Source organism: Dermatophagoides farinae, chromosome 4 (assembly GCF_024713945.1).
Source record: "Dermatophagoides farinae isolate YC_2012a chromosome 4, ASM2471394v1, whole genome shotgun sequence".
Taxonomy (NCBI): domain Eukaryota; kingdom Metazoa; phylum Arthropoda; class Arachnida; order Sarcoptiformes; family Pyroglyphidae; genus Dermatophagoides; species Dermatophagoides farinae.
In genome coordinates this window covers 1,750,012-1,762,482 of record NC_134680.1, presented here as the reverse complement: position 1 = coordinate 1,762,482, position 12,471 = coordinate 1,750,012, and the positions used below count along the sequence as shown (strand labels likewise).

General features: G+C 28.5%; 1 protein-coding gene across 3 annotated transcripts; it reads left to right on the top strand.

Annotated features, from left to right (window-relative positions):
• The first annotated feature begins 1,007 nt into the window (after positions 1-1,007).
• Positions 1,008-11,694, top strand: LOC124491118 (uncharacterized). 3 transcript variants are annotated; one of them, XM_075730771.1, is made up of 6 exons: positions 1,008-1,077; positions 1,282-1,316; positions 4,346-5,077; positions 5,156-5,418; positions 8,684-8,729; positions 8,928-11,694. In XM_075730771.1, the coding sequence occupies exons 3-6, from the start codon at positions 4,577-4,579 to the stop codon at positions 10,608-10,610; spliced, it is 2,493 nt and encodes an 830-aa protein (XP_075586886.1). In that variant the 5' UTR covers positions 1,008-1,077; positions 1,282-1,316; positions 4,346-4,576; the 3' UTR covers positions 10,611-11,694. The 3 variants fall into 3 exon arrangements, with proteins under 3 accessions (XP_075586886.1, XP_046909688.2, XP_046909687.2); XM_047053732.2 differs by lacking the exons at positions 1,008-1,077; positions 1,282-1,316 and adding an exon at positions 1,380-1,943 and having other exon boundaries at positions 4,417-5,077; XM_047053731.2 differs by lacking the exons at positions 1,008-1,077; positions 1,282-1,316 and adding an exon at positions 1,380-1,943.
• The last annotated feature ends 777 nt before the right edge of the window (positions 11,695-12,471 follow it).

The window sequence follows — 12,471 nt, the reverse complement described above, 5'->3', positions numbered from 1 at the left end:
TTAACGATAATAAACAATTAGTTTAGGCTTGGCCAATTTAAATGCAATCCTCTCCTATTTTTGTTTTCTTGTTCTTTAATTCATTTGATCTAATAATTTTTTTTTTTTTTTCGGCTCATTCACAACATCTACATTGGAAACAAACGCACAGCGATGGGTAGACAGACAGACAGGCTTATTAACCAAAAACTTACCTGTATTTTCTATTCATCATTTATTTTGTTTTTATTTTATCAATAAATGTGTCAAATTAGATTTTTAGACATTCAACCTGTAATGATTATTATTAGCTACCAATTTTTTTTTTCATAATTTTATTCACTTTCTTATTGGAATTCTTTAACAAAAAAAAAAAAAAAAAAAAAAAAAAAAAAAAAACAAAACAAAACACTATATGGATGTCAATAACTTTTTTCTTTGTTTTGTTGGCAACCATAAACTGGCTGGATTTGCTTGGCTGAACTTTTGTGTATCAATATACACACTTCATTTTTTTTTGTTTTATTCAAGTTTAGTGGAAAAAAAATCACAGAAATTTATTTATTTATCTATTTTTCCACTTTTTTTTTGTTAAAACAAATTGCATTCAACCTGAACAAACAATGTGATTGTTATAATTCATTTATAATAATTCTAAGTAAAATACACAGCATATATATAAATACTACATTATTATGTGTTGAAATTAATTTACTTGTCGAAATGAAGAAAAAGAAAATCAGAGAGATTTTTTGTTTCTTCAAAAACATTATCAACATTTACGGGTAATGTAATCGATAGGATTCTGAGCCTATTGAATGTCATCATTCTTATCATCATATGTATAAGTGATGTGTAACCAAAAAAAAAGAGCCAAGGAGGTATAGGATAGCGATCATCGATTCAATCAATATTTCAACAGAAAAGAGAGAAAGAAGAGTCTTAATGAACAAATGAAATCAACTCAACTCGTTACATATATTAGAAATTATTAATTTAAACAAACAGAAAAGATAGGTGTGGCCATTCTGGATAATCGTCTTATGTTATGAGACAATATATTGAATAATGGTAAAAGTAGGCGGCCCAATGTAACTAGTATGTACAATTTATAACAAGCTTTTACCTATGAAATGATTGGTTAGCTACTTGCTATCGAAGGCGGAGTTTTCGTAATATATTTTTATTGTAAATGGATTTCTCTCATTCTCATTCTCTTTTACACTTTTATATATTCATTCATTCATTCACTGTATTTATTTTACAAACATATATATGATGAAAATTGTAAAAAAAAATTAGATGACTACCTGACTGAATTTAGCTTAAACAACACTGTAAGTTTAATCTAATTTTTCATTCACTTATTAATGGCTAATACACAAACACACACACACACACAAATTCATTTGATGAAGTAGTTTTTCAATGTAGTGGTCCACATCGATGATACAAACGCGCCATAGTAACGAATCGAACTGCAAACCAACCAAAACAAAACAAAACAACAGAAAAAAAACCATTAAACTTGACTAGCCAGAAGAGATAGCCATAAGATAGCTAGCTAGCTAGCCAGGTAAGCTCATAGGTTTCAGATCGAGTTTATATCTCGACAGTATCGGTTGTAGTTTATTTTTTTTTTACAGTTCATATGCAGTGTATTACATAACAACATAAATTGCGGCAAATTATCAATTCAATCCTTTTATCCAGGTATCCATTATTTAATATTCATGTAACAACCAAAATAAAAACATTCAACGAATTCATTGTGATGATAATTTTGTGTGACAATTTGTTATTGTGATGAATTATTTTTATTTGTATCTGTGTTTGTGTGTATTTTCAATCATTTCTGATCAACAATCTATTCATACAAAGAAACCTATCTATAAATAATCAATGATTGATCAATTGACCATCACAATCATTAAATGAATTGTCGATCATAAGCGATTTAAAAGGTATGTAACTTGATTGAATTTCTTCTGATTTCTATCATCAAAATTGATTAATTAATTAAATTCAATCACTTGTTGATCGCACAAATCTTCTGGAATTTCTTTCACTCTCTCTCTCTTTCTCATCTTCTTTCAAACAAATCGAATCATATGAAAGTAAAAGATGACAAAAAAAACTGAAGATTATTCACAGATAATTAAATATTTTTCTTTTAGTATATGCGACATTACTTGCCTCAAGCATTAATTCATGTTGTTGTCGTTGTTATTAATCTGTTTCAGGATCTTGTTTTAAAATTTTGTACAATATTATCTGTACAGGAGGCGCATATCGCTCACAATACAATTATTATTATAAGAAATAGTCAATCAATTAGTGGAAGAATATTGATGATGATGATGATGATGAACGAACATCATTCACAGCAAGGACATTCTTTTATTTTTTCACTTGTTGTTGAAATGATGATGATGATGATGATGATTATACCGAATAATATCACATCATGATTTGGATATTTTGTTGTTGTTGTTGTTGTTGTTATTATTATTAGTATTACAAATGAAAATTGAAATATCCATAATGTTTTTTTTCTCAATCAAGATAGCACATCAGGATTATATTTGTTATTATCATTAATGCAAGAAAGAAAAATGTATTTTAAAAAAAACTTTTGCAAATTTCGGTTCCCAACTACAATCAGCATCTTGTCATCATTTTTATTTTGAATGTATGTCTTTATTGAATTTTATTCCAAAGAAAATAAAATAGTTGTCATCATCATCATTCATAATTTGATCATGATAATCTATTGATTAGTAACAAAATAAATGTGTTTATACATTAAATGTGTATATGTATCATTTAAAAAGCCATCAAAAATGTTTTCCACGGAATTCATGAGAATTTTTTTTACTTTCTTTTTTTTCCTGAAATCATATTTTGTGGTGTTTATAACAAACAGATATATAAACATTAAAAATGGTAAAAGGCAAATTTTTTTTTTGATAGATTAAGAACATCATATTTTAAACCTTACAATGCAACATGAAATGTCATAGTGCTAATAAACAACCTCATCATCATATAATTAATATTTCTAATTTCTAAATATGATAATGGCCTTTCTGAAATGAATATACATCAAATAATCAAATTGAAGCGGGTAATATTTCGATTATGTTGTTTTTCGGGTCACATTCAGGTTGAAATGATCTTTTTCTTCCATCAAATTTTCTCTCTCTCTCGTCATTTGAAAATGTAGACATCATTAATTGTTTCGAATTATTGATATCAATGACCAGGAGAGTAAGAAGAGAGAGAGAGAGAAAATCCGTGTGAAATTCATGCAGATCAATTAATGGCCAAATTTTCCGTTTCTTACTTTTTAATTGTCAAATAATTAGTTACGCCATACCGCCTACCTTAAGCAAGGGAACCAGAAAAAATAATGAAACTGAATATAAAAAAAAAAATTTTCCTAAATCCGGAGAAATGAATTCAATTTGAATGACAGAAAATGTTCACACATGACAAATGTCAATCAAATTATCATCATGAAAAAAGCAAAAATAAAATTCAATATAAAAATAGAGTGAGAGAAAGAGAGAGAGAGAGAGAAAGAAATTTTATTTAAGAAAAATCATATGATATCATTCATCGGTAGTGTATACATTTGGTGCAATACCTGTCCACCACCATCATAATCGACAACAACAATAATAATAATAATAAAAAACCGGACAATCGGTCTCGTCACGCTATAGTGGCCATTCATTTATTTATTCATTCATTCATTCATTCCATGTTCAAATGTTGCTAATGACCATGGTTTTATAATAAAAATATTAATAATCATCTCCATAAGATCAAACGAAGCATAAATCTCATATCATGTTTGAATATTATCCTATCTTTCTCTCTCTCTCTATTTGCCATTTTGATGGCAAATATGATATGACAATTTATTTTTTTCTTGCCTGTATATTATTAGATTAATTCAAGATTGATAAAAAGAAAAACACATACACACACACACACACACACACACACTCACGCACACGTAAACACAAATATATTCCCATGAAGCAGGCAAGTAAACAAACAAGGTTATATTGACAATTTTTTTTTGTCCGGAAATTTAATTCACTTAGTTCTCTCTCTTTCCTCCTTTGTATATGTAGGTACAAAAAATTTTAACAAAAAAAAAATAAATAGAAACGTTATGTTGTTTTCAAAGTATATGGACACTATGTGTGTTCAAATGATGATGAGATAATTATTTTAATTAATTAAATCTACAGACAACAACAACAAAAAAGAGGCACCGTATACATAAATAAATAAATAACATTCATTTCATTATTATTTTTTTTCGTATTGTTTTTGTAACTTTTTTTTCTAGATAAAACCAGATTATTTTCTATTGTTATTATTACTTGAAAATAATATACGGATCTCTCATATTGGATTTAGATTTCGACGACCAAAGAGGTGGAAAAAAAACGAGAAAATTAAAAAAAAAAAAAAAAAAAATATACATTTCATATCAATTTAATCCGGTGAATGATCTTTTGTGTTGTTATTATAACATTATCAATCAACAATTCATAAGAAAAAACTAGAACACCTTCCAATGGGTATGGGGGTGTTGCCAGCACCAGATTTTATTGATCATCATACTAGACATCATCATCATAATAATAACCACCACCACCATCATCATCAACAACAACAACAACAACAACAACAGCAACATAATCATCAATTCAATCATCATCATAATCAGCTTATAACAAAGCTGAATATGATTAATAATCATCCATTCAAACAACAACATCAACAATCACAAAGAGATCAATTGATTGCATCAGTTTCAGCATTTGAATCAGCAGCATTAGCAGCTGCTGCTGCTGCTGCCGCTGCAGCCGTTGCATCTTCATCAACACCATCATCACCACCATTACAATCATTACAACAGAATTTAAATACATCAATGAATAACGGCAATATTGATCAGGATGATCATCATATCGATAATGATGATTGTGATGATAATAATGATGACGACGACGATGATGATGATGATGATCTAATGAGCATTAAAGTAGATGAAGAAGATAAAGATGAATTATTTGTAAGTAATTTTGATAAATATTTATTTCGGATAAATTCTGCAAATAGTCAATTAATATAATCAAAATTAAATAATTAGGAAAATGAACAAACAACAACAACGCAATCAACAGCAGCAGCAATGACACATCATCGATCATTGATGCCTCATACAATGTCAACTAGACATTTATATGATCCAAATATGCATCATCGTCATCATCATCATTTTAATCATCATGGACATTCGGATGATTTTCCAAAACGTAAACAACGTCGTTATCGTACAACATTTACCAGTTTTCAATTAGAAGAATTGGAAAAAGCATTTGCACGGACACATTATCCGGATGTATTTACAAGGTAAATTGTTATTTTTTTTTTCATTTCCATAGAAAAAATACATCATCAATAATAATAATCAATTATCAAAACCTAAAAAAAAAAAATCTTTTAGTCCACTCAAAAACATCCTACACACACACACACACACACACTGTTTTACCTGTCAATATTAAACGAATGGCTAAAAAATTTCCATTATCTATGTTGATCATTCGGCAATCGAAATGATGATAATAATCACCAATGGCAAATGATTATAGCCATCACGGACACACATACATTTCATTTATACAGTGAGATTATTTTTTTTTTTCGTTTACAGGGCGGGCAATTAATGATAAAAAAAAAATTGAAATTTAATTTAATTTAATTTATCCCCATTTCTTTTTCGAGAAATTGAAAAAAAATCTAATAATAATAATATCACCACATAACCTTGTAGTACCTGATATCATATCTTATATAATATTAAACGGGCGGCTTCATACTGTGTGTAAGTGACACACACACACACACACATAAGCATCATCAGATATATGTACATATGGAAATCCCAAACATACACACACACACACCTGTGGTCTTGTATCTCTCTGGTCTCACCGAGAGAGAGAGAGATTGATGAATAAAAAAAAAAATAATTTTTTGCGATAAAAACAAAAAAAAATTGATAACTTGCAAATCTTACTGAAAAAAAAGTTTCAATTTTCATCAAAATAATATTAAGCAAAGTTTTTAAAAAAAAAATTGTAAATAAGAATCTTTTTAATTTCTTGAAAAAAATGTTCAGTTTTTAAGTAATAGAAAAAAAAATAATCCACACACATACACTATGTGTAATCATGTAATTTATGGAAAATGTAATGATGACGACGTCAACTATGAAATGACCATGTGGATCATCATCAACACTGCATACACACACACACACACATAATGATAATGAATGATAAGCTGATGAATTTTTCTTTTTCATCATTGAACATTCGGAAATCAATATCTATCTATGTGTGTGTGTGTGCATAACATGTTTTAAAAGTTAATTTAATTGCCTTTAAATTGGACTCAATCAACGATCATGATAAGCCTATGTATTATGGCCATTAATGATTATTATCATCATCAAACATGAATGACGTTTTTCTTTTCAAATCAAATTTCGAGGCCATTTTCAATTCAATTTAATAATAATGATAATAATTATATAATCAAGTTACATTCGAATTCGATTGTCTCTTCGTTGAATGAATGAATGAATGAATGATCGATGCGTTACTTATCGATATTTATTTTTTTTTCATCCTGTTTTTTAACTATTCTAATCTAAATGTGGTTACAAAATTCAATAATCACCATCAGCCTAAAAAAATTTTCTTTCATTTAGCCAAAAATTATCAAGGAAAAATGTAGAAAAATAATTCATCCTGTTTTTTTTTCTCTGGAAGCATCAATCTATCTAAGCAATATCAATCTGTCTGTATTTTTTCTCTCTCTTTTTCTTAATTGCACTTAATATTTCAATTCGTCAATTATATTCACACACACACACATACATTTGAATGAATTGTTGCTTATCGTTTATTGCTGTTAAATAATAATAATCATCATCATTAATTACAGAAATTAAATTGTTCAATCCCAAATTTTAAAACACAAGTTTAGTTTTTTTTCTGGTGGTGGTTATTAATATTTTTTCATAATACAAATTCTAAACATTATATAGACAATGTTTGTTCCATGTCAATCTTTGATACTTCTTTGTAGATCAGATCAATGACCACCAGGCTAATGTTCAAATGACAAAAAAAAGAGAAAGAAAAATGACTCGAATTTTTAATTAAGTCAAAAAAATTTCTAATTAAATCTTCTGAATAAATTGGAAAAAAAAATCACAAGATAAATGATGCCTGATCATTCTACCTGTAAACCATCAGTGATGTTTTGCAAATGATCTACTAATTGATCAATTGATTTTTTTTTGTGGTAACTAGAAAGCAAAAATAATGTAATAATTGATTCTTCTCTCTTTTTTTTTTTGAATAACTAAATTACCTTAACTAAATCATAATGATATAAGCGACAAGAATATTAAGTTATCAATCATAATAATGATTCATTCATTGATTTATTTATCGTCTGAAAAGAGAAAAGGGAGGGCAAAAATGAGAAAAACAAAACAAAAATTGTATCAATCATATTTCTTTTTCCTATTGAATTATCAATCCATATATTTATGGCCAATTTTTTCTGTTGTTGTTGTTGTTGTTATAATGATAGTGTGGCTAACTATATGATAGCTGAGTGGTTTGTATTCAGTTCAAAATCATAACAATCAAATGATGATGATGATGATGATGAGATAATAGCCATTCATCTATCCAGCCAGCCAGCCAGCCAGCCTGTCTGTATGTCTGCTATATGTTGATAACCATTGTACATATCATCATCATCATAATTTAACCACTTGTATGGATACATAATGATAATGGTAATTGAAGCAATGATTGGAAAAAAAATTATTTATCAACAATTGATAGATGAAAAACAAATTCTCTCACTTTCTTGTGCTTGTTTTCTTGTGTGTGTGAATGAATATATCATAAAATGATGGTTAGTGGTGGTGGTTTGCAATTTTCTTGAAGAATTTTTTTTTTCACTTCAACATTCTTCTATTACCACTAATTGATCAATCTTTGAATTGAATATTTTCAATAAAGTTGTGGTAGTGAAACAGAATGAATTTAGATGAATGGTATAGAAAAGACTTTATTTATATACATGTGTGTGTGTGTGTGTGTGTGTGTGGGGTCACGTTTATCAAATTAAATTTTTGTTTTTGTTGTTGTTGTTGTTGTTGTTACTAATCTCAATTTGTGTTTGTTTTGTGTATGTCAAATAATTATCGATATATGATATGTCCATATGGATGATTAGAATGAATGATTTACACATCAATCAAAATGGTTAATTGATTGGGAACACCTGAATATAATAACAATAAATGAATGATGATTGAAATTTATCAATCAATCAAAAGAAACAAAAAAAAGAACATTATGGTTAGCTATAATTTGCTTCTACAATTTTAATGGATTATCATTATTATCATTATTTTTTTGTAGTTGTTGTTGTTATTAAAGGATATTATTCACATTTAAATTGCATAGATAATCACGATAATTAAATACCTGCTGTAAATAATTTTTTTTTTTTTTTGATAATAATTTCATTTCCATTGTTTTTTCTTTACAATTTTCTTATGTTATTCCAACGATAAACAAAGAGAGGAATTGGCCATGCGTGTTGATCTGACTGAAGCTCGAGTACAGGTATGTTGTTTTGAACTTTTTTTTTCTACTTCTTTTTAATAATAATAATAATAGTCACATGTGAATTATGATTATTTTCTTTATCCATTTTGCCATATTTATTTTCATTCAATGATAATAATCTTGAGATTAATACGGATTTTGTTTGTTAATTGTTTGTTTTTTTTAATTCGTATTTTTTATTTAAAAAAAATCAAGGTTTGGTTTCAAAATCGTCGTGCTAAATGGCGTAAACAGGAAAAAACAACAACAACTACAACATCTACAACATCAACAATTGTTGGTAGTATAAATGCCGGTAGTAATGGTGGTAGCATTGTACAATCTTCGGGTAATAATAGCAATAATAATAATAATGGTTCCAACAACAATATTCATTCACCATCAACTCATCATCAATCATTATATCATCAAACGAATATAATCGCGCATCCATATAGCGTGGGTGGTGGTGGTGCCAATACCAGCCACATTATACCAACATCAATATCATCACCGTTACATGGCCTTAGTGGCTCCACATCACTTAATAATAGCAGTAGCGGTGGTGGTAGTCATAGTGTTAGCCCATTACATTTGGCACCTCCTCCACTTCCGCCTCTATCTCATTCATCTACGAATCATACGTCAACATTGGTACCACCTTCCGTGACATCCTCATCGTCTTCATCATCATCATCATCATCATCAACAACAACAGCATCATTACATACAACCAATAGTGACCAATCATCATTATCGATGCATTCATCACCTATTTCCGCATCATCATCCACATCGTTACATCATCAATTTTTTGGATCAAATACAGCAGCGGCAGCAGCAGCAGCTGCAGCTGCATTATCAGCTGCATATAGAAAACAAGCAATAGCTAATATGTTACAACAACAACCGACAACACCAACATCATCAGCAGCATTATTAGAACATTCAATAAAATCCTGTATGTCAAATTATGCTAATAACAGCTCTATGCTTGCTCCAAATCCATTTGGATTCCCTGCTGCAAATGCATTTGCGATGCGTGAATTAAGTTTAGCATATCCACATCTATTTCCACCATTACCACCACCACCACCACCACCACCACAACATCCTTCTTCACCGGCAGCTACATCAATACAATCACCATTTGGAAATATATCACCATTTTTTACGCCTTATGCTGCAACAAATTCATTTCAAAGTCTATTAGCAACATTATCATCATCATCATCTACATCATCAAATTTACCAATTAAAAATAAATCATTATATGATGATGTAGAAACAAAATTATCGATGCAATTTCCAACTACAACAATGGGTACTCCTGGTAATCCTACTTTAAACCCATTGTTAGATTTACCAACAAATAGTATGGCACATACAATCGATAGTCTATTTCATCATCATCATCATCATCATCAGAATAATCAAAATCATTCTTCATCATCACCAACATCATCATCGATAGATAATGATAACCGTACACGATCAATAAAATCACCTTTAATCAATAATAATATTAATGATAATGGTGGATCTTCATCATCATCATCGGTGATAATAAAATCATCAAAAACAACAGCATCATCATTGATGATATTAACCGGTAGTGATGATTCACAAACAGATATTAGTGAACATTCACCAAATACACCACCACCATCAACAACAACAACAACAACAACAAAAACAAACAATGACAATGATCATCATCACCACATATCATCGCGATCACCATCACCTTTATTATGCAATAATAATAATAAGAATAAAAAAACATTGGATGAAACCAATCAATCATCATCCAATTTAAAGAATGATACGAATGTTTCATTAATGAATTCGGGTAAATCATCATCATCATCATCGGCTGCTACTACTGCAACAATTTAGTCACACATTCACATCTTTGATCATGGATGGATGGAGATGTTGTTGTTTTTATTGTTACCGGTGGGAATTGTAGAATCTATAGGAATGAAAAACAAACTAAAACAGCAGTATTTTTTAGTCAAAAATGAAAAAATTTCTTCTTTTTTTTTCTCTCAATCCAAAAATAAAATTCATTGCACACAAACACACATTTATATATAAATATGATAGTCGTTGTGTATAGAATTTGTATGATTCGTGATTCTTCTTCATTATATAAGGTATTTAATTCTTAACTTTATTTTTCGTTTTGATATAACATACACACACACACACACACAAAGACATCGTACAAAAATAGAAAAATTATTTATTATCTTCAATTAGAAAATTGATATAATTTGACATATTTGAAATTCCATTCACACACACTTGCACATGGATCACGTTTGTTAATTTTTTTTCTTTAAAAAAAGTACTGAAAAATAAATAAATAAAATTTCACGAATTGATATCAATTTGTGCATGCGTGTTATTTGTTTGTTATATTATTAACTAATTGATGCTACCTTATCACACACACAATATAAATACAAGTAACAAAACAAACAAATAATTGGTATCATCATCATTATCATTATAATTTCGTGAAAATTTTTTTTTTGTTTCTTTAAAAAATTCATTACATTCCAATTTTTTTGTTGTTGTTGTTGTTGTTGTTGTGATCATTGTGTTGTATATGATATTCATTACAAATAATAATAATAGCTATTATTATTATTAAACAAACTTTTTTTTTCAATCCACATTTTCCAATGTTTCCATTATCATCATTCATTCATTTATTCATTAATTACATTGAAAAATGAGAAAACAAAATCAATGCATGGAATGATGATGATGATTAAGTACAGAAATTAAAAAAAAACAATTAACCTCTGAATTTAGAAAAATTCTTTTGTTTTTTTTTCGATTCACTCACTCACCCACACACACACATACACACACATATACACTTATAGACAATTATCAATTACATATTTGGTCACTGTAGTACTATAATAATAATGAAAATAAAAAATAAAAAAATCATTGTTTCATTTGATGATCGAATTGTACTGTGTTTTTTTATTTGTTATTATTAGTGCCAATTTGATGTTATTTTTTTCAATTTACTACCATCATCATTTTGATTCTCTTGTCTTGTTGTTCGTTTATTTTATTTACCTGGTAAATGGAGAGAGAGAGAGAGAGAGAGAGAGAGAGATGGCCTCAATTTTTTTTTCTTTTGTCTTTCGAACAATAAATTATCTTTAATTGAATAATAATTTATGTTGGCCATAATCATTATGTAATGGAATGGTCTGATCATCATCATCATCATCATTCAAATAATTTTTTCCGTTTAAAATTGAAGCAATTTTCTGCCTCGAAAAAAAACGATACACGATTTGCTCTGGATTTTAGCTGATTTAATTCATTTTTCTCTTCTTCCTGCACTTTACTTTTTTTTTTGATGAAAAAATTCTTCGAATTCTCTTTATAGTGAACAAGTGATCAATGGAGAGAAAGAGAACGAAATAAATGTCCATCAAATTATGATGTTAATCAACTTATCAAATCATTGGTTGATTGATTGATTGATTGAATTCAATAAATCACAAATTAGTTACATTTGTTAAGCTTTATTTTTTTTTTCATCTAAAGTAGCAGTTAGATACATCCATTCATTGATCATCATCATCATCATCATTAAAGTGTGTGATTAGATCAGATCTTATAATAATTTGATCATTTTCTCTTTATCATCATCATCATCATCATCTTCTATGTGATGCATGCATGAATGATTTTTCTTCAACATACTGGTTTTGTTTACAAA

Coding starts and splice junctions, on each gene's coding strand:
- LOC124491118 (XM_075730771.1), top strand. CDS start 4,577: ATGGGTATGGGGGTGTTGCCAGCACCAGATTTTATTGATCATCATACT. Junction 5,078..5,155: donor AAGATAAAGATGAATTATTT/GTAAGTAATTTT, acceptor TTAAATAATTAG/GAAAATGAACAAACAACAAC. Junction 8,730..8,927: donor TGACTGAAGCTCGAGTACAG/GTATGTTGTTTT, acceptor AAAAAAATCAAG/GTTTGGTTTCAAAATCGTCG.